Source organism: Microtus oregoni, unplaced genomic scaffold (assembly GCF_018167655.1).
Source record: "Microtus oregoni isolate MIOR12 unplaced genomic scaffold, Mior012 000003F_ref0000135, whole genome shotgun sequence".
NCBI classification, from domain to species: Eukaryota; Metazoa; Chordata; class Mammalia; order Rodentia; family Cricetidae; genus Microtus; species Microtus oregoni.
Genome location: NW_024543062.1, coordinates 33,779,802 through 33,804,806, shown reverse-complemented (window position 1 = coordinate 33,804,806; position 25,005 = coordinate 33,779,802). Strand labels below are relative to the sequence as shown.

The window sequence follows — 25,005 nt, the reverse complement described above, 5'->3', positions numbered from 1 at the left end:
TCTCCCCTTGGAGAGCTAATGTGATTGGTGATTTGGGGAAAGGGTGGGCACCAGGAGTCCCGGGAAGGAGGCAGTCCGAGGAAACAGGCCCGGGTGGCTCCAGTTGGCTGCTTCGAGAGCAGACAGCTGGAGGGTGGCATAGGAAACTAGTGTCGTGTGCCAAAATCAGCATGCACACTGGTGTTTGCTGAGCCTCTAGTGTATGACCAGTCTTGTACTGAGGTTTTTCTGCGAGCCCATGCCCCTCTACTGCCCCAGCTGCAGGCCAGGGAAGGGGTAAAGGTGTTAGGCCACTTGTCTGGGAAGACAGAGGTATGGGATTCAAACCCAGGCTCTCATTCTGCGTGGGTGTGAGCTCAGGCCATAGCACTGCTCTCCTGTGCAGCCACGGGGTCCAGGACTCACAGGAGGGACAGCTGCATGCCTGCCGTATGTCATCAGGAAGCCCCTGGGGGAGAGGTGGCAGGTCGCTGTCCCAGGTGTAGCGTGTGTGTGGTGATAATGCACATTCCAGAGCATGGGACACTCTGCTCCTGTCTCAGTTGTCTTCTGGTTTTGCTCTCTGGGCTCTGAGTCTCCACCTTTCTTTCTGGACAAGGAGCATCCAGGAGAAGGGCTGTGGGGGTCTCGGTGGGTGTGTCCCTAGCCAACTCTCAAGTCCTCTGGCCTACAGGTTCTGACCATGGGCACCTTGGACAGTAATCTCACCTTTTCTGGGTGGTCCATGTCTTTGGAACCTCTCAAGGACCCACAGGTGGCCTGGTAGAGGGAGAATTTAAGAGGCCCTCTGACTTGTCTGCCTTTTGTTGTCTAGGAGCCAGGGGAGGAGGAGGAAGAAGAGGAGGAGGAGGGAGTTAACAGTCTATCTGAGTGGGATCTGGGAGGGTAGATGCCATCTCGAAACTGAGTCTGGTGTGTGTGTGTGTGTGTGTGTGTGTGTGTGTGTGTGTGTGTGTTGTGGCTCAGGTTAGCCTCAGATTTGCTATGTAGCCCAGGTTGGTCTTGAACTCCCAAACCTCCTGCCTCAGCCTCCCTGTACTGGGATTTTAGGTATGGCATCAGCATGCTGAGCCCAGCCTATCTAATAATACTTATAACCTCCCCCTGAGCTCTGCTCCCACCCTGTAATGACATGTCCCAGGTCCCCACAAGATCAAAGCCCAGTGCCTTCAGGCTGAACCACAGAAGAGGTGGAACCCATCCCAGCAAATGTGTCACCCTCTGCTTTTGTTCCTGTGGACAGAGGCCACTGTGCCTCCACAACAGTGAAGCACTGGGCTATGATGTTAGTGAAGCCACCCCTCCAGGGGAGCAAAGAAGGGGAAATTGACCGGGAACATTCTAGATCAGATCTGCCAAGTAAGCCTGGACCTCCCTGACCATATGCTTCAGAGTGCCCGGCCTATAACTAAGGCAAGGGGAATGGGAAGTTGTTACCAGCCTTCACTTGCAGGCTACACATAGGACAGGAAATAGATTTGCTTCTTCATGAGAACGCCTGTTTGTCTAAAACATACGGTGGGTCTTGAGGTGAGTGGAGTGGTGCCCAGGTCTGCACGTGTCTGTCTCTGCCAGGCTGTGGTTGGAGGCCCTGTATTGGCTCCAGGAAAAGGGGTAAGAAGTACATTCCTCCTTCAGGCACAGCTGGATCCGGGCGCTCTGCTGCACTCTTTTCCTACACTCTGTCTCTTGGGGATGTCTCGCTGTAGTTCTCTCTTGGGCAACCCTCTCCCCAGTCATGGAACGTGCTGCCAGCTTAGCTGTCTCTGCCAGAACAGTGCCAAGTCCCTAGAAGTTCCTGAAAGCCCCCGAATTGTATCCACCCACAGTGAAACTGCTGAGCTGTGCCACAGCTGCTGCTCTAGGTTCAGCGGAGGCACACACTGTGGGGTGCTGGGGCGACTGATGTCCTGTGGTGTGGGGAAGGTGGCTTTCAGCTGTCCTGTTCACAGATGAGAGTGAGTCCAGAGACAGTGAGGCCTCTTTTTCTCATGAGTCTCTCCTTGTCTCACTCCCTGCTGGTCGGTCGGTAGAGTGGCCTCAGGTATGTGGATGTACCTCTGAGGGTTTGTTGAGTTCCGTATCAGCTGTGGAGAGAGAGGGAGGGGGCAGAAACCTTGTCCAACCCCTCAGCCCACAAGAGCCATGTGGGGAACAGCAGGACTGAGAGCAGTTGTCTCTTTGACAGTGACAGAGACAGAGGGTAGGTGAGCGGCTGGACTCCTGAGGGTGAAGGAAGCTCAGGTGTGATAGCGGGGAAGTCACCTAGACAGTTGGGACTTGGCAGGGGTATAGACCAACTCTAGATGGTCTAGCAAACGCTGAGACAGTGAAAGTGCCACAGGTGATCTGGATCCAGAGCCTGACCCCAAGGCTGCACACTGCTACCTTGTTGCTCTAGCTGCTGGCCACTGCCTCGAGGAGGCCCTGTCTAGCCCTGTGCCCTTACATAGCTTCATCCTCTAAAGCAGGGGTTCTCAACCTCGGGCTCCAACGACCCTTTCTCAAGGGTGACATATCAGATATTTATATTATGAGTCATAACAGCAAAATTACAGTTATGAAGTAGCAACAAAGATAATTTTGTGGTTGGGGGGGTCACCCCAATGCGAGAAACTGTATTAAAGGGTCCCAGCATTAGGAATGTTGAGAACCACTGGTCTAAAAGATCTTGTGGGAATTTCCTGCCTGTTTCCATTGACCTGGGCTGGTCACGTGTCCATCCTGAGCCACCTCTGTGGACTAGAGATGGAGAACTGTGACTGGACAAGCCTGTGTCATGTGCATTCACCTGGGGCGTGCTGGGGGAGGAGAGCGCAGCGCTGGAGGGCCAGTCTCCATAATGATGGGGTCTGAGGCGGGAGCTCACCCTTGTGGGGTGGCGCCTCATACCACCCACATAGTGGAGGAAATGGGGGATCTAAGGGGAAGGGTGGGTACACAAGAAGTAGAAACCTGGATTGGGCTCACAGAGCGGGTGGTGTGCATGGATTCCAACTAGCTCCCACATGGCAGCTGGGACAGAAATGGAGCTTGGGGTCTAGGCACTTGGGGGAATTGGTCCTAATGTAGGGACTTGGTAGTTTCTGGTTTTGGAGGATTTCGGGGCTGGAACAAGATGAGGAGTGAGACCTTGCTTGGTAACTGTTTGAAGAAGGATCAGAGTCTCAGGCGGGGAACATGGAATTCTGTACGCCAACTCTGTGAGGGGAGGAGGCAGCGAGTGCTGGGGGACTCTCGGGTTGGGCTCTGCAGTGGGGGTTGGTGACAGCAGGTTCAGAGGGAGGAGGGTGATCAGAAAAGCCCTAGAGATGTGGGTGAGATGGCTCAGTGGGTAAAGGGGCTTGCTGCCAGTCCTGACAACCCACTTGGTGAAGGGAAAGAACCCACTCTTGCAAATTGTCCTCCAGGCTTTACACGCATACTGTGGCACACATAACATATATGTACATATCCACAGACACACAAACATATAAATAAAAATTAAAGAGCGCCTCAGAAAAGGTGACAGTGAGAAGGGATGGAAGATGAATCAGGTGAAGGCTTGAAGACTTGTAGGTCGTGGGCCTAGGCCCTGATGAGTTGATTGTGAGTGTGAGTGTACGTGTGTGAGTGTGTGTGTAATATCAAGGGGCCAAGCAGCTAGAGGGGAGTGAGCCAAGTGAGGCCTATGTGGGGCCTGGGCAGGGACAGAAATCGTGGTGGGGGAGCACATGCGAGCACAGGCCAGATGTTGACATCAGGTGTCCTCCTCAGCCACTGACTCCTTATTTCTGAGGAAGCTCACAGTGAGCCTGGCTGGCAGCCAGAGAGCCTGGAGATCTTCTGTATTCCCTCTCAACCCCAGGGTCACACACACACCACCATGCCCAGCCTTTTTGTGGGTGTGATCTGAACTCGGGTCCTCATAATTGTGCGATGAGCACTCCCAGTTGTCTGCCTGGTTTCCTTCCCTTTCCTTTTCCTCTCTTCTGTTTTGTTTGACTGCTTCTCATTTGGTAGCCCTGGTGGCTCCTGGGAAACCAGCTGAGCAGACAGTGTAGCATCAGAAGCTAGCAAGGGCTCCTGAAGTAAATTGGGACAGAGTGGGTGGAAAGAAGTGGGTCCCAATATGCCAGCACCCCTCATTATGGGTGGTGGCAATAGCATATTCAGGGCTGTGTCGATCCTGACGTGGCTTGGTGACCCAGTAGCTTAGGTGGTAGGAGGAGAGCACCCCGGAAGATGTAGGTAGAACCTGTGCAAGGACTGGCTCCATACCCTAGCGGAGCCTGTGGGGAGGGGGGCAGCCCAGCAGAGGACACTCTGGCCCCAGACATTGGAGATTAATGTCACCAGGAAAGACCCTGTGAGCTTGTTCCTGCAACCTGGGGTGACTATGAGGACAGGCAGGCAGCTCCTCTGTGGCTTGCCCACAGGCCATTAGCCCACGGCTGGTTTATGGGGTGTGAGTCTGGGGTCAGTGCCGGGTGACGCATAGGTGGCATGACCAGAAGCCTCAGCATGTGTTACCACAGAGTATGGACATGGACGAGAGAGTGAACAAGAGCTTCTGTGCTCCTCCGGAACAGCGTGCCAGTGGCAGGTGCCCAGCCATCAACACCATGCCTCAGCCCCGGCAGCTGACTGAGGGTACCTTCCATTTTTGACTTTCTTGTGTTGTTTTTCCGTTCTGTAAAGTCCACTGTCATGGGTTGGTCTAGTCATGTGACCAACCTCCTGGCATCTTCCTCCTGGTCAGTCAGGCGTGTTTATTGATCTGTGATCGATTGTTTGTCCTTCCCATTGGTGACAGGCACCTAGGTTCTTCCCAGCAGAGCACTTTGGGGACTGACTTGATGTAATTCTGATGGTGTGTCCTTGGCCAGGGACATTCTGGATGGCAGAGAAGCATCACCTTCAGCCCATGGGTCTGTAGTACTGCAGATTTCCCACAGGCCATTGGCCCACAGCCGGTTTATGAGGTGTGACTCTGGGGTCAGTGCCTGGTGGCATGAGCTGGAAACTGTCTGTGCCTTGTCCTTGCCAGCACTGCTCTTATCATCTTCTTCAGGCAGAAAGATCCCACGATGCCCTTAGCCCATTTCCCTGGTAGGAAATACAGAGTCCTGGTTCTTGTGCCTGGCTGACGGGTTTGGTAACGCTTTTCTCTTTAACCTATTGGTCTGCCAGGTTGCCTCTCTCTGCTTGCCAATTTCTCTGAGCTCTCTGTATATCCTGGACACATATCACTTGTGGGAGGCGTCACAAATCTCTCCTTTCCTGTGGGGCATTGTTTGGTCAGTAAGAGGTGGAAATGGGAATTTTGAGCCTCAGAGTCATTGATATACCAGGCCTAGAGATGCAAGCTTGTATCCCCAGGGCTCCAGAGACTGAGGCAGGAGGATTGCGGGACCTGAGGGGGTGCCTAGCCGCAAGTGCGTCCACCACAGGAGTCACACGACCTGTGACTGCACTGGGGCTCGTTGATGTCAGTGCAGGCACCACATCACTCCTGGAGAGCTGGATGCATGTGCAGCCTTTGAGGCATCAGCTGCCCCTTTCCAACTGTAAGTCTTAATCCAAGTGTGGACCGGTGTTTGCCCTGGAGACAGTCTCATGGTTGAGATGTGCAGGAGGCACAAGGTGGTCCCCGGATTCAAAGATTCTTGTACTTAAGTTGGAAAAGATGACTCCTTAGCCAGGCATGGTGCAGTGTACCTGTAAACCCAGCCCTGAGCAGGCCGAGGAAGCAGGCTTGCTCTGAGCCCAGCTTGTCCTCAGTCCCGCATGACTGGACATGAGCAGGCCCAGGGCAGCCTGGCCATTGGCACCCAGACGCCCTGCCCACAGCTGTCTCCTCCTTCAGGAATGTTCTGTTATTTCCTGGGTTCCATAATTTTATGTTCCTAGAAACTCTGAAAGCCTGAGTGACCAGGCCAGTGGGCAGCCTAGGGATCCTGCTGGGGCTAGATCCAGAAGCCAAAGCTAGCAGGGGCCTTGGAGGTAACGGATGCCCGGTTGTGTGTCCAAACGCCCCCTTCAATCTAAATCACCACATCTGGCAAATGGGGGAAGTCACCAGCTTGGTGAAGATGGCAGAGTTCGGCAGCCCAAGGTTGGTGCTGACAGAACCAAGGGATGTGGTGGGAGGGTTGGGGTGCTTCCATCTTCTCTGCAGCAGGGAGCGAGCCAGCTGCAGCTTCGTGTCTTTCTGGGTCCCTCTAGGTCCCTCAATGTGGAGTCAGCAGGGTGTCTGGTGTGCAGATGTGTGGGGCTGTTGAGGGACGGACTCAGAACCTTTGGGTGGGACTCCTACACTCCTGGTGTTCCATCCTTTGCTGTCCAGCAACTGCCTGGGGCAACTGTGACATGGGATACATGGACAGGGTCCTTCTAATGGGCGGATTGTGCATCAAAGACAGAGGAGCCTAAATGTCTGGCAGGATGGCCTTCTCCAAGCGAGTGGTGGGTTCCTGCAAGGCTATGTGCATGGGCAGTTCACCAGTGTGGCTCTGGGCTGGAGCGGAGCCTGGCATGCAGCAGGTGTTTGCAGTGTGAACCAGACCCATGGGATTGACATAGTGCAGAAAGACCTTGTTTCTCTTGCCTGTAGATGACCTGAGGCCTGAGCCTCTCCAGACACAGTTTGGTTCCAAATGATTCCTTGGGGTTGGGGCTCACTGGCAAAGGATATTTGATAGATAGCGCCACCACCTCCTCCCCTCCCGATCCCTGGTTGTGACAACCAGACCTGTCCTCAGACATTGTCACCTGTCTAAAGAGGTAAAATCACACCTTGGGGTGTGATGACAGTGAGTGACCAGGTGATAGGAAGTTGGTGGCTTCCAGATCCTGCCCTGTGTTAGTCATCAGACTGAGCCCCTGATGCAAGCAGCCTAGCCTCAGTGTGTAGATGGGAAACGGAGATTGCTCTGTTAACTTCCCTCCTCCCATGGCTGGACCTTGACAGAGCAGAACTACATGTGATCCTAACCTATCCAGAGGCTTTTCCTGTGCCCTGAGTCCCCAGGCCTCATGGACCACAACCTCCGGTTCTTGTAATACCGCATGAGCTTGTGGGAAAGGAAGAAGCAGAGTACTGAGGATAGGTATGAGCGGCCTACACGAATGAGCCCCATGGGCAAGCAAGGGTGGGCAGGCTGTGCAGCTTCTAGCTGTTATATCCCTTTTGCTAAGTCTCATGCAGCCTTCCCCACTCAGCTCAGGGTCACGGGGAAGGAGCACAGAGCTCTGGCCAGCCCTCAGTGGGGTGCTGAGTGACCCAGGCTCCAGCATGGGGGTGTGTTGTCTTCCTTCACTTCCTAGCCTCTGGTCTGAGGACTCCACTATACAGACATGGGGCGACCCCTCTACTTTTTAAATGTGGTCCATAGCCTGGGGTGGGGCTCAGTGATGAACATTTTCTCAACATGCACGGGGCCCTCGGTTCATCCCCAGCTCTGCAGAATAGTAACAAATGTTAGGGGGGTATCACTTCAGGTACCAGATTATAGTAGGTCCTGTCCCTGCAACTTGGCATAGCCCAGGTGCAGGAAACAATTCAGCCTCCTTTTAGAGGTCTCATGGGGAAACTGAGTCCCAGAGCAGAAAGTGACCTGGCTCATGAGCACTGCAGTGGGATTTGTGCCCAGGTTGCAGGTCATTGCTCTGCCCTCTCCCAGGCTGTCCTCAGGACACCACAAGGGAAACCTGTGTGTTCTGGAAGTGGCATCCTACTTCGCCTGTGCCCTCAAATCCCACCTGGAGTGAAGTTGGAGGCAGCATGGTCTCTGAGCCCAGCCCAGGTTGGGCCTTGCTTTAATCTTGACTCTAGCTAAGGAGTTCAATCTCTCATAGCCTCCTGGGCCTCATCTGCAATTGGGTGTCTAGTGCTGTCCTCATGGAGCTTGAGAGGACTCACTGTGTACATAGACCAGACTGGCTGGAACTCAGACCTGCCATGTAGGTCCTGCACTGTAACGTCAACACTTGAGAAACTGAGGCAAGAGAATTGCTGTAATTTGGCACCAGATTGGGCTGCAGGGTGAAACTGGACAGAGATTAGCACAAGGGTGGCCCGCAAGGAAGCTGTTCTGAGAAGCATCTTCAGAGAGGGAGAGGAAGTGTGTGTGTGTGTGTGTGTGTGTGTGTGTCCCACATTACTTGCATCAGCAGAGATGGATCATGGCCAGGTGTGCAGGACTCCTCACAGTGCTCAGCCCCCATCCCCAGCTTCCTGCGGAGTGGAGACAGGATCTTGTAGGAGGTGGTGCAAGTGCAGGAAACTGGGCTCCTACAAGGTTGTCCTGGCCCTTTCCTGCTCATACTGTCTGGACAAAAGCCCAGGGTGAGGCTTCACCACAGGCTCAAGCGAAGCTAGGAGCTGAGCAGGGCACAGGGCAGACTGTCCCCAGCAGTGTGCATTAAGCGGGACAAAGGCTTTAAGAGCCTCTAGCTTCAGACACACCTGGTGTGCACATGTGCCTTAGTAAAGCGTGTAATAGTTCTCAGTCTGTGGGTCCTAAAATGTATGTAAAAGTCACAGACCCATCTCAACAAAGTGGTACATACCAGTGATCCATACAGGGGCAAGTCCGGAGCTCCAGGCCGCCTTTCAAGTCCCTGTCTCAAAGACAACAGAGTAAAACAGACAAACTAACTTCCAACTGCATGTGGATCTCTCGTCAGATGTTGCTAGGCTATGAACAGGAGACTGTGATGTTCTCTGTGTATCTGTGAGTTTAATGAAAGATCAAATATGTGTTCTAGAATTATGCATTTTCCTCTTCCTCTCCAAAACTGGCCACCTGCGTCCTCCCACGGGCTTTCCTGAGAACCAGACACATTTTGGCCTTGTCCTAGGGCCTTGAAATCTTGCCCTGCTTGCTTGCCCACGTTTCACGGTGCTGTTGTTGCACTAAGAGTCAGCACACCAAGCCATAAGCCCCAGGCCTGTTTGCCTCACGGCTTTGTGAAGTACCCAACCGGAACACAGCCACCTACAGTCTTGTGTGTGGCACCTACATGACTTCTGTGCTGAGTCAGAACCCATCTGACCTTCAGAGACCTTCCCTGAAGTGACTTGTGAGCTCTCCAGGTTACACACAGAAGCTGGGGGTGAGAAGTGTGTAGGAGCAGAGCCGTGCCTGACTCGATTCCCCAGACTAGCTTTCTGATCTTGATGTACTAGATGTTGTGGCCATGGTGAGGACTGTATGCAAGCCTTGTCTGAAGCTGTGTGGTATATTTGACTTGCTTTGTTCCAGACATCCATGTTCCTCACAGAGAATTCTCCCAGCCTTGGAGTGGAGAAGTCCTGAGAGGATCAGACTCACTGCTTCCCACTGCTCCCCACTGCTCCCCACTGCTTGTGCCTCAAAGGGGGAGGCAGGAGTGGCATTGGGGTCCTGCCTCCATCATTCTAGGTAAAACTTAACAGATTAAGTCAGGGCCAAGACCTTGGGCTCTTGAGACAGACGGCTTCCAGTTGTGTGACCTTGGATGCCTCAGCGGCCTGAATCTTTGTAGGTGGTTGTTTATGAAGGAGACTGCTAGGGACAGAAGGTGTGCAGGAAGGAAGCAGTGACTCCGTATCCCTCCTCCTCAGTGCCACCCTGTGTTACCCCACAGTGCTCTCCTCTGGACCACCCTGCATGCCCTCCTCCCCGATGCCACCCTGCATCGTCCCCAGGCTTAGCTGCAGCCTTGGCCTCAATGCCTTTCCCATTCTCTTCCTGCTAGCTTTCTTGTGTGGCTCCCCTCCGGAGTGGGTTTGTGGTCTCTGATACCTAGGGCCCCCCAGCCGTTTATGGGGGAGCAGAGTGGCCCAGAAATGTGATGGCATCGCTGCCTGGCGGTTGGTAGTTTGAGAGCTAGTTCCCTGGGGGCAGGGCCACACAGCCTTTCTGGGTTTGTGGACGGGCCCCTGGCCATTTTTTAAATGTGGTGGCTGCTTCTGCAGCCAGCCACCTGTACTGTTAGCTCCTGCTCACATCTCCTTTTTTCTTGATCAGTTGAAAATGGAGAGAGGCCTGTTAAGAAGTACAGATGGGTTTAAGCCAAAATGTCAGTTCCTTTTCTCTGCTGTGGGTGCTTGCATCTCAAACTGGGCGTTTCCTTCTGTACTGCACCTGTGCTGTGTCTTTTGTGTTTTGTCTTGTTACAGACAGACTCTCGTGTAGCCCAGGCTGGCCTTGAACCCCCTGTGAGGCTGAGAATGTCTTCTGTCTCTGAATCCCACTGTTGAGTGGCGCAGTCACACAGTAGCTGTCTGGGGCAGGTGCCCCCCCAGACCTTCCTCACTTCTTCCCTCTTCCAGTCCCCTAATGGCCCTTTCTGAGAACTACATGACCTTGGGGTGGGGCAACATTGAAGGACAAAGCTGAATTTGGAAACTGACTTTTCCGTTTCCTTCGCTGTGTGGTTTCTATCATCATGTCACTTGTGGGGCCACAGCCTCTTCCTTTAGCAAATGGGGACAAACCCCACCTCATGGCAGTGGGCCACGGGTGACAGACACTTGGCTTTAGGCAGATGCTCATTTTTTTCATTGTTGCCCTATTTTTATTTTTTAAAAGAGCTTCTTTGAAGAGTCTAAAGCGTGGGAGAATGTCTTGACAGCTATTCCTTTGACAGAAGATTAATGTCCAGAATGTACAAAGTCAAGAAGGTAAACAGCAAGAGACCAAGCCACTGAGGCAACAGATGACTAATGAAATAAACAGAAAGTTCGCAAAAGATGGAACACAAGTGGCCAATTAGCACATTAGAAAATTAAATTCAACTTCTCAAGTCATTAGAAAAATGCAAATAAAAATTATAGTGAAACTCTACCTCGCCCCAGTCAGAATGGTGATCATTATGAAAACAAATGTGGGCACAGAGTGGACAGAAGGAACAGTTATGTTCTGCTGGTGGGGAGGCAGACTGCCATCACTGCTGTGGAAGTCAGTGTGGAGATTTTGTTGCTACTTTCAATACTATTGGGAATGGGGTGTTTACTTAAATTCGTTTTCTGGTAATTTGCTACTACTGTATACAAAAATCAAGTGACTTCATGTTGTTTCTTGATGAGATGAATTTGTTCCCAGAAAGTGGGAGATGGAGCCTTTAGGATTTTCTATATCTGAAACCATAATGTTTACATTTTCATTTACTTTTTCTGTTTGGATACTTTTTCTTTGTCCACTAGGAACTCCACTGTTCTGGAATAGACACGGTGAGAGCAGAGTTCATGCCTTTTTAAGAGCTGCTTTCCGTTCTGCTGTGTTAAATGTGTTTTAACTGAGAGTAGGAAGGGTGGGGGAGGAGGGGAAGTGTGGGGAGAAAAATATATAGCTCAATTAAAAATAATAAAAAAGAAAAAAATTATCACATGCCATGATCACACGGGACTTAATGCATGGCTTCACCGATAGCCCCTTCCCATGTTTGCATTGCTGTCTCAAGCTGAGTGTAAAAATCCCCACAGCTCAGAGGAGCTCAGAGAGGTTAGGTGCTGATAGAGCAGCACCTTACAGCTGGGTCTGAGTGCAGGCAGCCTGTGCCATTTCTGTGCCTGGCACACAAATGGAAAACCTAATAATCCTCTGATGCCCTCATCACAGGACGACAGTGAGCAACAGCACCAGAGGTGTGTTTTAGGAGAACATGTCCCCCAACAACCAGGACTCTACAGGGGACATCCGAGTGTTTCAGTCTTTTTCAGCTGCTGCTTTGGGTGGCAGTTAGTTTGCCTTATTAGCGTTTCTGCCCTGAGCACAGTTATACTTGACCTGCATCCTCACAAATCTAGGTCTGTAGAAGGCAGGGCCTGCTGTGCAAGCATGGGGCTGACAGGCAGGACATGGATAGCCCCTGGTTTAGTGTTGACTAGTGACCCTCCTGTAAGAAGAGAGCTGTAGACCCCAACCCTGCCTCTCACTGTCCTCTGAGTCAATGTTGTATGGTAGAGCCCAGCTCAGCACAGAGTAGAAAGTTCTAGAATAGAGGCTGACAGTTTATGACTGCTCTTGTGGCTGCTGTTTCAGGGTTTGTGGTGTACTGGCTGCTGTTCTTGTATTGTGCTTTCCCTTCTTTTCCTTCCCCCGACCTTGACAAAGCACACACATGCTCCCCATTGCCTGTGCTCCAACCGACATGAAAGGCCCCAATATTCACGCACATCCTCAATTCACTCATTATTTTCTTTTATCATTGCATTGTGATAGGGAGGATGAATGCCGTGGTGTAAGCCTGCAGGTCAGAGAACTCTGTAGGGTCAGTTCTGTCCGCATTTCTGTGGGGCTGGGGACTGAACTCAAGTCACCAAGCTTGTGCAGCGCCCTTACCTGCTGAGCCCTCTTGCCAGCCCACTCCTGCCTGCTACACCTCAAGTTGATTTACACCCCTGGTGCAGTGTAAGTGCAGTGTGAACAGTTGTTCTACACTACTGTCTAGGAAAAGCCGGCAAGAAGCCCACACATGCTAAAACAGGCAGTTTTCCCTCCAGGTGGAGATGAGCCTTTGCCCTTAGAGCCTGGTGAATCACTCCCAGCATTCCCTGGCAGGCATGCTGTTGTGTTGTTTACTTTTCTGACATTCAGGATTGAGAGGGTGGAAGAGGCTTACAGGGACACCCTAGAGCGGTGGTTCTCAGCCTTCCCGATGCTACAGTGACCCCCAACTCTAAAATTGTTTTTGTCGCTATTTATAATTTTGCTACTTTTATAAATCATAATGTCAGTATTTTTGGAGGTGGAGGTATGCCAAAGGGATTGCGACCACAGGTTGAGCACTGCTGTCCTAGAGGGCCAGGTGACTCCCCACTGGCAGCAAAGGTCTGCAGTTTCCCCCCAAAGGTCTGGTGCCTCCGGGAGCCTAAAAGCCCCTGTGCCTCAGCCCACTCCTGACACAGCATCTCCACTGCTCTACAGGACTGTGGGAACAGAAAGCCCTGCTGAGCAGGCTCGAGGACTGGTGCTTGGAAATGAGGGTGCCCAGGGGAGGTGAGTTTGCCCAGAGACTCCACTGTCCTGACAAGCCCTTAGCATAAGTGCTTCATTTATTCCCTGCCAGCATCAGCTGGGTGAGTTTTCTGCCCAGCTGACTAGTTAAGATGTAGGAACAGCCAAGCCTGGTACACACCGGGAATGCCAGCACTCAGGAAAGTGCAGGTGCATTGTGGGTTATAGGCCACCCTGGGCAGTGGTACTGAGTGCCTCCTACGGGCACCATCCAATGTTCATGTTGTTGGGAATAATTACCGTTGCTCCCCTTGACTGGAGAGGAAAGTCTCTTGTCTATGTTGTGAGCCAGCAAGTTGCAAGGGTGGGATTTGAACCCAGTTCTGTAGAACTCCTGCCTGCTGCTGTCACTGCTAGGACAGCAGTGACTCCTCAGAGCTGCCCTCTGACTCATCCCACCTGCCTAAGAACAGGTGCTTGTTTTCTTCTGCACAAGCATTGTCTTGTCCTGGGTCAGGCCTGTAGTTCTTGCTATGCATCTCTGAGCATGCTAGAATTATAAAAGCAAAATGCAGGCAGGGTGGATTCTGAGAACACGGACTGGCCGCACAATAACCTTTTGCTGTCCTATGTTCCTTTTCCTCCAGGGTTGCTATGTCAGTCACCAATCACAGGTGCACACATGCATGTGCACACACATGAATACTGTACTGCCCCATTCTGCAAGCATCCCACAGTTAAAGCATCCCCCTCTACCTTTTCACCCCTAAAGGGCAGTGGTTCTAACTCCAGCTTAGGTGTGGTTGGTGACTTCCTCGGCACGATAGTCATTGGAAGAGGCAGAGTTTGGATCTCAGGTCCACCAGGTAGACTTTATGTCCTAGCCAGCCTGCTCTGTCCCCTAAAAGTGTCTCGGGATCAGTTTTCTCATTGTGGATCCAGAATTGAAGCAGGGAGCATCTCTGGCATTGGCAAGAGTGAGTGAGCTGTTTTTCTAGTGAGAGGCCCTTGCTGTGATTCTGATGCTCAGGTTGCTGGCCCTGGGCAAGGTTGATCTGTCTTAGCAGGCACTTCTCAGCCTTGCAGTGGGCAGTCCCCAGTTTGACTGTGGCAGACGTGAGAACTTGAAGCTTGAGGCTGTTTCCTCAACTGAGTTCATTTTCACTTGCTGTGCCCCTGTGGGTGGGCTGACCCACCCTGAGCCCGGTCCTTTGATGATTTTTGTCAAGCCTTTTGTTTAAAATCCAGTGTCACATTTCTGCTCACCTCCCCAGACCCTCCTGTGTGTGCTGAACCACTTGCGGCCTCGTCACCTGGGGTTCTCTCCCTGTCCCTTCTCAGTGGCTAGTCCTGCTTCCAGGAATACTCTTTCCTGCCTGCTGCCCGCCAGTTCTCCCTGCTGCTCAGACCTCAGCTTGATAATAGGCTGCCTTTCTGAGGACCTGTCACCTCCCAGTGTGAACCCACAGTGCTAACTGAGTTGAAAGTGATAGAACTGGGTAAATCTGGAACCACCCAACTGATTCCAGCAAGAGGCTCAAGGGGCAGGCAAGGAACACAGGCTTAGAGACACTGAGGGCAAGGCAGAGAATGGGCGAAGTGGACTGAGATGGTAGAGCATCTGCCCACTGTTTGCTGGCCTCCAGCTGTGGAGCCTGAGTACTGATGGTGATCTGGGTAGGGGCTGAGAGGAGCTGGCTCTGCTTTCCATAGGAAGCCTCTGTCTGATAAAAGCATTGCTGGATTCTTATTCTCTGGTCAATAAGGTCTGGAGAAGGGAGATGCATTACCATTCCTGCTCCAAGCGTTCCCTTCCCAGCGGCTCTTAGCCGCTTCCTTTACCTTTACTCTGGGTCCCTGGAGCAACAACTAGCTTATTATCACAGCATGCATATCCCCTGTAAGCATGCATATCCCACTTCTTCACCAGGGCCTGTGCAGTGGAGACTGCTGTCTTGACTGCCTGTCTCCCATCTTCCCAGTCTTGGGCTTAGTGCATAGACTTTAGTGCCAATTTGGTGAGCATGTCCCAAATGCAGGTAAAGGGAAGGACAGTGTTGAAGGAGACTGTTCCCTGCGATGCAGTACAGGGCAGGCTAGTCAGGACCCTGGCTTAGCTGCTTCCTCGTTGGGTAACTGGGCATCTCTCTTAACTTTCATTTCCTCCTCTGTATGAGGCCTTGGTCATTCAGACACTCATTCCATCATTATTAACTGTTCAGGGAACTGAGGACACAATTCCCCTGTGCACGCTGCAGGATCAAGCAGACCTGTGGGTCAGTTTTTTGTTTTTTTCAAGACAGGATCTCCTGTGTCTCAGGCTGGCTTCAACCTGATGTTTTTTCTTTCACCTCCCACTGTCAGGTGTCACAAGCATTAGCCACCGTACCTGGTTTATGTGGTCCTGGGTGGGGGGTCAAACCCAGGGTTCTGTGCATGCCAGGCAGACCCTCCATCCCAACCAGTTACCAAGGTTACCTGATATGGCCGGCGAGATATTAAACCAGGCTTGGGTTGGAGGGGCCACAGCAAGATTGAGCCTGTGACAATTTTATTGAGAGCAATCAGACTTCTTACACTTCTGTCAGAAACAGAATACAGTGGCAAGTGCCAGGATACAGTGATGTAAACGACACAGGGTACACAAATTGATGTCTAAGACCAATTGTCCTGTCAAGCTTCTCTGCTTCCTTGACTTCTAAGGGAACATACAGAGAAACACAAGGCAGCCTGAACACTCCACTGCCTGGGGAATCACCTCAGTCTCAGCAACTGAAAAGCACGCTGTGCCCCAGGAGCCATGGGCTCTTCGAGAAACCCTAGGACGCCTGCTTCTCAAGGCAGTGAGGCCAGGCCAGCTCCATAGTTCCCTGCACTAACCCTACTTTCTGTTTGATACAGGCAGGCTTGAACTTGGAATCCTCCTGTATCAGCCCCCCAAGTAGCTGACATACAGGCTTGTGCTGGTGTTTCCAGCCTTTTGATAATAACCAGCACTACCATCCTTCGTTGTCAGTCAGCCATCTGAAATACTGATGGAAACTCCAGCTGACTGACCAGGGCACTGGAGCCGTGGTGGTGGAGGACTGAGTCAGGCCATCACCTGAGGCTCTCCGGGCTGTGAAAGTCCAGGACGGGAGGCTCTCCGGGCTTTGATAGTCCAAGACAGGAGGTGCTGTCAACTGCTTGTCACTGCGCATGTCACCCCAGCATCTACCTTGTGTCCTGGTGGGCCTGCTGACACTCTCCTTCTTTCCACAGATGCACACCAGGTGGACCTGCTGACCCGTCGATGAGGCGGGCCCCCTGCCTGGGCCTGCGCCCTTGGCTGGGCATGCGCCTGTCGGTGCGTAAGGTGTTGCTGGCTGCTGGCTGTGCACTGGCCCTGGTGCTGGCCCTGCAGCTTGGGCAGCAAGTGTTAGAGTGCCGGGCAGTGCTCGAGGGCATGCGGAGCTCAAGAAGGATGCGGCCAGAGCAGGAGGAACTGGTGATGCTTGATGCCAACCAGGTGGAGTACCGCTATGGCAAGGCCATGCCACTCATCTTTGTGGGTGGCGTACCTCGCAGTGGCACCACCCTCATGCGTGCCATGCTGGACGCGCACCCTGAGGTGCGCTGTGGGGAAGAGACGCGCATCATCCCTCGTGTGCTGGCCATGCGGCAGGCCTGGTCAAAGTCTGGCCGGGAGAAGCTGCGACTGGACGAAGCAGGTGTGACAGACGAGGTGCTGGATGCCGCTATGCAGGCCTTCATCCTGGAGGTGATTGCCAAGCATGGCGAGCCAGCCCGTGTGCTGTGTAACAAGGACCCCTTCACGCTCAAGTCCTCTGTCTACTTGGCACGCCTGTTCCCCAACTCCAAATTTCTGCTAATGGTGCGCGATGGCCGGGCCTCCGTGCACTCCATGATCACTCGCAAGGTCACCATCGCAGGCTTTGACCTCAGCAGCTACCGAGACTGTCTTACAAAGTGGAACAAGGCCATCGAGGTGATGTATGCACAGTGCATGGAGGTGGGCAGAGACAAGTGCCTGCCTGTGTACTATGAGCAGTTGGTGCTGCACCCCCGGCGCTCACTCAAGCGCATCCTAGACTTCCTGGGCATCACCTGGAGTGACACAGTCCTGCACCATGAGGACCTCATTGGCAAGCCCGGGGGCGTCTCCTTGTCCAAGTGAGTGGGGCCCCACAGCTCCTCCCAGGCTCCAAGCGGCAGATCGAGTCTGCCCTTCTTGAGCTGTGCTATTTTAGGCAAGTGTCTGTGCCTCTCTGAGCTTCAGCATCTTTCTGTGTAATGGGGAAAGGTGTGGGAACTGGGTGACTGAAGGCAGTTTTGCACCAGAAGCCTTGTGGTATGGAAAAGCACAGACAACATGAGGAAAGCAGGCACTCAAGACCGAAGGCCCAGACACCTGGGTGTCCCCAGGGACTTCTAGCCTGCACATCAGTATTGACGTCTTCTTCAGGAACACATTGCTCATGTCAGTCTTAGATATCACCAGTTATTTATAAGGAAACGCAGACTGGGCCAGCAAGATGGCTCAGTAAGTGAAGGGGCTTGCTGTGCAAGCCCAGAAACTGAGTTTGACTCCCAGAACCTACTTAAAGGTAGAAAGGGAAGAGACTCCACAAGGTTGACCTCTGACCTCCACGCATACATCATGGCGGTGCCCCACATGTACACATAATAAAAATGAGTGAGTAAATTGGAAAATAATGAAAGAGAGAGCCAGTAGGTATAAAATGCTTGCTGTGAAAGCATGGTGGCTGAGCTCAGCTTCCCCAGCACCCACATACAAGCCACACATGGTTGCCAGGGACTCAGGAGTCAGGAGGGACAGAAGGCAGGTCCTGGAGGTTGACTGCCAGCCCAGCCAGCACATCGAGGTTAGGGGAGAAGTGATCGAGGACATCAACATCTGGCTCCCACATGTACTACACAAATGAATAGACATGCACATGTGCACACAGACGCAAGCACATACAGTGAAGGAAGCATTGCTAGCACACGGCTGTGCTTCCTGGTGTGAGTGGCTTCCATGAGGCACAGCACCCTGGCTGCACTCGCACAGCTGGTGGGGCACAGCTGTCCAGGGGCTAGGACTCCCCAGCCTTCCTGCTGCCCCCATCACCACAGAGCAGGGAGTGTCCCCTCACCTGACGAGACTGTCCTCTCTCCCCAGGATTGAGCGGTCCACGGACCAGGTCATCAAACCCGTGAACTTGGAAGCACTCTCCAAGTGGACCGGCCACATCCCTGGAGACGTGGTGAGGGATATGGCCCAGATTGCGCCCATGCTGGCTCGGCTTGGCTATGACCCATATGCGAACCCCCCCAACTATGGGAACCCTGACCCGATTGTCATCAATAACACACACCGGGTGAGTTCATGTGCACACACAGGTATGTGAGCGTAGGCTTTAGCAGGATGTGTTATCCAGTCTCCGGGTCAACAGGTGTCCTCTCCCTGTCACCTCGCCCAGCAGGTCTGTTTATCTCAGGACTTACTTACCTTTCCTTCCTGTCTCCCTGGTCTCTTTCCATGTGTGCAGAGCCCTTCACGTCTTAAGAGAAAACATCTATAAAGAAAGAATGGACCCTAACATTTTAATCCCACACACCAGAGCTAGAAGCTGTTGAAATTACTGTTTGCCATGCCAAAGATACTTAAAGGAAATGGCTTTGACAGTCATTTTATAAGAGCAGCTCAGTAGCTCATGGTCAAGTCTACTTGGCGTCATCCATCTTCTTGAACGCTTTGGGTTCATAGCTGAGCGTTCACACAGGTGCCCTTGTGGTTACAGTTCTGATGTACGATGGGAGGATAATGAAGTTGGCACATTGCTGTTGGTCACTTAGCTGCTGGGACATCCAAACACAATGTGCCACCCACTGGCTTCCAATCATGTGGAGGCTCAGGGCACAGTTATGTATTCGAGGTGTGCAGAGACTATATTGCACGTCCAGGCTGTACTGCATGGCAGTGTACGCCCACATGTGTTTCTCACAGCATCACTCCCACGCTCCTGAGAACAACTGTGTTCATTTATGGAGCGTGTCTTCCTGTGTAGTGCAGGCAGCCTTGGACCTATGGTCTTACCATGCCTGTCTCCTGAGCTGATGGAATTACAAAGAAGTGCCACATCACAACCACATTTCCTTGGTTTTTTGAGACATGGTCTTGCTATGTTGTCCAGTTTCTGGGTTCAAACCATCCTCTTGCCTTAGCCTCCCAAATAGCTACAACTCCAGGCATGCATTACAATTCCCAGTTAGCCCAAAGAAATCTTTGTTGCCTCTTTGATTCCCATTCATGTTTCATCTTCTGTGTGAGCAGTGCTGGGGATGATCCCAGGACTCAAATGCCCAGCAAGTGCCCTACCACTGAGCCACATCCCAGCCGTAATGTTTCAGCCCTTATAGAGACGCAGACCCGGCAAGCACCCCTGCACAGCAGCAGCCCAGGCATTCTCAGTGAGGCTGTGTTGGCGTCTGCTTTTATTATAAATATTATTAATTAATTCTTATTCACAAACAAGTTATTCTTCAAACTCCATTTCCATGTTTTATATTCCTTACAGAGGCTCCATCTGACCTTATTGAACAGCTAATGACAGCGCTGCAGAGTGTGAATGTGGGCAGTTAGTTTGTGTCAATTAAAAATAAAAAGAGGCCCCTGGTAGTGGTGCACACCTTTAATCCCAGAACTCAGGAGGCAGAGAGGCAGGTGGATCTCTGTGAGTTCGAGGCCAGCCTGGTCTACAAAGTGAGTTCCAGGACAGCCAGAACTGTACACAAAGAAACCCTGTCTGGAAAAAGCAAAATTAATGAGTTAATTAAAATAGAAAGAGACGGCATGGCATAGTGGTGGAGCCTCTCCAAGCATACATGCAGCTCTGGGTTCCCGTCCTAAGTGATGATGGTGGTCTAGATTTAAAAACAGCCCTCATGGTGACAGAAGTCCAGCTCTGGGCGTCCAGAAGGGCCACAGCAGTGACAGGAAGGCACACTGGGGTTCCATTCTTTCCCTTTTATTTTACTGTGGTGTGTGTGTGCCGCAGGGAAGTACAGCCGTGGGTCCAAAGCTCCCAGGGAAAGGCCAGACTCTAGCATATGAAACAGGAATTCTAGTGAGTGCTGATGCTGGATCAATTCTTCAAACTTTTTTTTTTTTTTAATAAAACAGTGCCTAATTTTCTCCCAGAGAATCAGAGACATTCCAGTTCCATCCTTGGATTTCTGGTCTTGCAAGGCACGAGCTCTGGTTTGATCTCCATGGTGTTCAGCGTGTGCTACAAAAGGATACCCCTGAGGAAAAGCCACGTGGGAGCTGAAGGGCAGACATGGGTGCATGAGTGCTGTGGGCAGTCTCCCTGTCCTGGGCTCTGGGCCTCGGTACCTCAGTGCTGAGACATGAGACTGAGACTGTGTATGGAAATGTACAGTGGCTTGGAAGGCTTTGGCCCAAGAAAACATACCAGGTTTCTCATTAGTCACTTTTATATAGCGTTCATGTTGATTTGCTCAAGGGCTTTGCATACCAGGTTGAATAAAAGATATCTGCGTTGATGGGTAAAGTTGCACAGCGGGGTCCCATTTGACTCCTGTCGACAGCAGCAGGTGACACTGTGAGGGTCACACCCTCAAGTCCTTGGTCTTACCCTCTGCCGGAGGACTTTTTCTTCCCTATTTGACCTGGCTGGTTTCACCTATCTGGACCTCACCTTCATGCTTACATGGTTGCAGAAACTTCTGGTCACTCCTAACCATGCCTTTGCTTCACCACCTTCCTGGCATGTCTCATGGCTTCACATGCCTGTGACAGTTTGTGTGTCCTGTTATCTGTATATCATCTGTACCCTGTCAGGAATATAGTGCAGGGGAACAAGAACTCCAGTCACCTGGTTTACGTTGTCCCATGGAGGTAGAATAAGAGGCGCTCAGTAAATGTTGCTGAGGGAAGATGGATGGATGGATGATGTACAGACTGGATCTGTGATGGATAAATGGAGTGATTGTGTAAATGGTGGATTGATGGGGTACATAGATGAGAGGGGAGTAGGGGAGAAGTGTGTAAATGGTGGATTGATGGGGTACATAGATGAGAGGGGAGTGGGGGAGAAGTATGTAAATGGTGGATTGAGGGGTACATAGATGAGAGGGGAGTAGGGGAGAAGTGTGCAATTGGTGGATTGCTGGGGTACATAGATGAGAGGGGAGTGGGGAAGAAGTGTGAAAGTGATAGGTGGGCGGGTGGAGAACTGGGGGAACAGAGGATGGGTAGGTGGATGGGTATTTGAATAGACATGTCAGTGATGGTCTGGATTTTACTCTGTCCATTTCTCCCACAATGACACTTATCTTCTTTCCTAGGTCTTGAAAGGAGACTATAAAACGCCAGCCAATCTGAAAGGATATTTTCAGGTTAGAAAGCCCAGAGCAGGAGTTCTGCTTTCTGTTTTTCTGACTAGACCCCACCTAAGAGTTGGTCCATAGCTGCTGCACTTTGCCATGGATGGATGGATGGATGCATAGATGGATGGGTGGATGATAGATGGATGGGTGGGTGGGTGGATGACACTCATCATAAACCTGACTAGTGCTGAGTGGTGGGGGGGGGCAGCGTCTTTAAGTGACTCCTCTAGCCGAGGCCAATCTCAGCAGTACTTTTTTCAGCTGTTCCACCCCTTGTTCTCTGACTGAAAGATGACTGGGGACTCTGTGAGGACTTTAATTCTCTAACTTAAACCCCATCCTAAGGTGACAGTTGTTAAGCACATCCCCATACATACTTTTCTTCTGTATCTGAAGATACGAGTTACAGGATCATGGGGCATGTGACTAAGTGGCCATGAGCCACACTTCCCCATGCATTCCAACAGCTGGGCCCACCATCCCTGTGCTGTCTCTGAGGACAGTTCATGCAGTGTCAGGGTTAGTACAGCTTGTGCCTTCTGACAGCATGGCTTGTAGTCTGACACCATTGTGCTCCCCTGGAGGCTAAAATACTATCTTTCAAATGATGAGATGGTCCTGAGATGGGTGACTTTGTACATGTATTTACTTTTGTAAGTGAGGTGGTGCATGTTTATACATGTTTACATGTTCTTAGGGAGGCCACATGTGAGTATCAGGCATCTTCCTCAGTCTGTCTTCCTTCATGCATGTGCATGCGAGCCTGTCTTTGTGTGCACACATACATGCACACATCCCCTGCCTTTCTACCTTGTGTTCTGAGACAGTCTCTCAGTGTGGGCCACCCTATGGCGGTCACCGTTTTAATGGTCAAACTCTGGGTGTGTGAGTTGGGGACAGCGGTGTTCTGCTCTTCCCTTTGTAGCCTGTGTGTACATTTTGTGCTGATTGTGCTTCCATGGCACACCTGCTGCCACGGGATCTCCATGTCTGCTGGGTGAGGTCGTGACCCTTTTGGATGACCATATTATGTATACTGATATGCCTACCCAAGTTGGCTCAACTACTCTCTTCCATGGGTTCTTGATTTCGCAGCATCTTACGAAATGTCCTGTGTGGGGAGAAGGAACTTGTTCTCGTAGATTACAGCTTTAAGGGCTGGACCAGCAATGGGGTTGAAGCCTGGGAGGGTGGAGCAGATGGATACAACACATGATGCTCCTGTCCTAAGCACAGTGAACCCCTCATGTGTCCTGGGGGGGGGCGGTTCCTGGTGGCTCCAGAGTCTTCAGTCAGTGGGCTCGGACTGGGTCTCCAAAAGGAAAAAGAACCCCCCTCATCCACCACTTGGCCTTGACCCGTTCATCCGCCTGTGTCCCTCCAGGTGAACCAGAACAGCACCTCCCCACACCTGGGAAGTTCGTGATGTCCAGGTGAGCTCTCCTGCTGCCTCACTGAGGCTCCCAGCCGTGGCTAAAGTGCCCATCCTTTCAGCCTTTTCTCAGATGTGTCCACTAAGGTGGACAGATCCCGCCCCATCTCGTTTCCATGGTGACTGGCTAGGGAGCTATTTATAGAATGGAGGCTTAGTCTGTGAGGCGCAGGAAGGATCGTGGAGGCAGCGATCCTAAGCCCATGGGTACAACACACAATGCCCCTGTCACCTTGGAGATCCTGTCCTGAGCACAGTGAACCCCTCATGTGTCCTGTGTGTGTTTGTGGGGGGTGGGTTCTGGTGGGGAGAGAGAGAAAGAGGAAGGTGGCGTCTGTCAAACCGCCTCTGTAACAGCCTCAGCCTTGGCTCACAGCGACCAGTGTTCTCATTGTGGGGCTCTTCCAAGAGTGCCCCAAGGTGTTAGCCAGTTGATGCTTTGTGCATAGCACACAAAGGACACTCAGCTCCCCGCTGTACAGAAAACCCCATGGCCGTCTGTATCACACACCAGCAGCTGACTTCCTCCGGTGCTATTTGCAGCCTTAACTCTTTCCCGGGGATTTTAAGTTGGGGACCGTCCGATCTCTGGCAGTCTGGATTCTCACAGCAACTGTGTGGAAGGATTCATTACAAAGAGAACCTGGAAGAGAAGAGTGCTCGCCATCTGCCTCTGCTGCCTTCATCTTCTGCAGATCTGTTAGAATCCTAGACCAGCCCATTTCCAAAGCCGGCTCAATCCTAACTGACCGTTTAAATGAGATGCCACATACAGGGCCTGCCAGCCAACCCAGTATGGATTGGCTTGAAATAGGGACTGATACCTGTCTTTCCTCTGAAACTCATTGTATTTAACAGATAATTTTTTTGGCTGTGGGTGGGGTGCACTGTTGAAGCCAGAGCTTCATGTATTGAACCTCTCCAGTTGTGGCACGTGCAGGCAGGTGCTCTACCATGGACCTGTCTCTTTTACTTTTTGAGATAGGATCTCATTAAGCTGTTCAGGGTGGTCTTGGATTCACTGTAGCCTCGATAGACCTTCAGCATGTGACCTCCTGCCTCAGTATCCTGAGTAGCTGGAAAGACAGATCAATGCCACCAGGCCTGGCCTCATTTATTCTTTGTAATTCAGAGACCAGGTTAATATGTAGATGAGAACTCAAGAGCCAGTTTTACATTTAGATTCTCCCCAGCCATCTGGAATGTATATCTATAAAACCTGTGTACTCCTAAGAATGGACAGAGACAAGTAGCCTCCTTTGGCCTCTGTGGGTACCTGCACCCCATGTGTGCAGACATACTAACAATAAAATAAGTGGCATACACCTTTAATACCTTCACTCAAGGAGCAGAGGTGGCTGGATCTCTGTGAGTTCTGTGCTAGCCTGGCCTATATATATCAAGTTCCAGTACAGCCAGTGTTGTGTAGTGAGATCCTGTCTCAAAAATGGAGGGGTGGGGTAGAAAACAAAATAAATAACATTGCCCCGTGCTGATGCCACCTCCCCTTTCTCAGTCTCTGCAGGGCTCAGATGTTGTGTGCACACAGAAGTTGGACTAAACTGAGCACATTGCTTCCCCTCAGTCATGCCATGGTCTGCGGAGGCCAAGCGTTCATCTCAGTGGAAACAAACGTAGAACCTCTGCCTTTGGATGCTTCAGGGTAGACATTGAGGAGGAGACTACTTCAGCTTCAGAAACTTAGGAATTTTCTATTTTTTTCTCCTTGAGAACTTTTTTTAAAGAATTGAATTTGCTATCTTCCCTGATGAGTGGCTCCTTTGGTGGCCTCATTTTCTGGGACAAGACCCATGACCCATGACCCATTCCTCTCCTTGACTCGGACTCTGAACTCAGAGGATCTATTTAAGAGTTTAATATATGGGCTCCCTCCATCCTTTAGTGCTGTTCAGTTTCACAGAGAGAAGAGTTTATTTGAATAAAGTAAACAGGCTGCTATCTGTGCCTTACTTCACACAGAGTGAATAGGGTTCTTTTCTGCCCTCACAAGAAGTGACAGGTGACACTGGAAGACATAACTGTGCTGCTAAGGGCACCGCTGAGCTCCCACTATCCCACAGGAAGAAGAAAGGAAAAGCGGAGTCCAGAAAGATCAGTGTGGGGGGTTCCTCCTAGTAAAGTTTGTGGTCACTTGAGTAATTCTCGCACGAGGCTATATGGCAACAGATAGAGCATTCAGCTCAGCTCTTAGACCCAGGCTGTTGTTGGAGG

The 25,005-nt window shown here is 51.5% G+C and overlaps 1 protein-coding gene across 2 annotated transcripts in view; it reads left to right on the top strand.

The window, feature by feature from the left end:
- The window catches only part of Tpst2 (tyrosylprotein sulfotransferase 2), a 33,743-nt gene extending 9,013 nt beyond the window's left edge, over positions 1 to 24,730 (top strand). For both annotated transcript variants that reach the window (XM_041646219.1, XM_041646222.1), the window contains exons 2-6: positions 16,188 to 17,099; positions 18,109 to 18,307; positions 21,300 to 21,350; positions 22,726 to 22,774; positions 24,290 to 24,730. In XM_041646219.1, the coding sequence (XP_041502153.1) occupies positions 16,219 to 17,099; positions 18,109 to 18,307; positions 21,300 to 21,350; positions 22,726 to 22,767 (1,173 nt within the window). In that variant the 5' untranslated portion in view covers positions 16,188 to 16,218 and the 3' untranslated portion in view covers positions 22,768 to 22,774; positions 24,290 to 24,730. The remainder of the gene's footprint in view (positions 1 to 16,187; positions 17,100 to 18,108; positions 18,308 to 21,299; positions 21,351 to 22,725; positions 22,775 to 24,289) is intronic.
- The last annotated feature ends 275 nt before the right edge of the window (positions 24,731 to 25,005 follow it).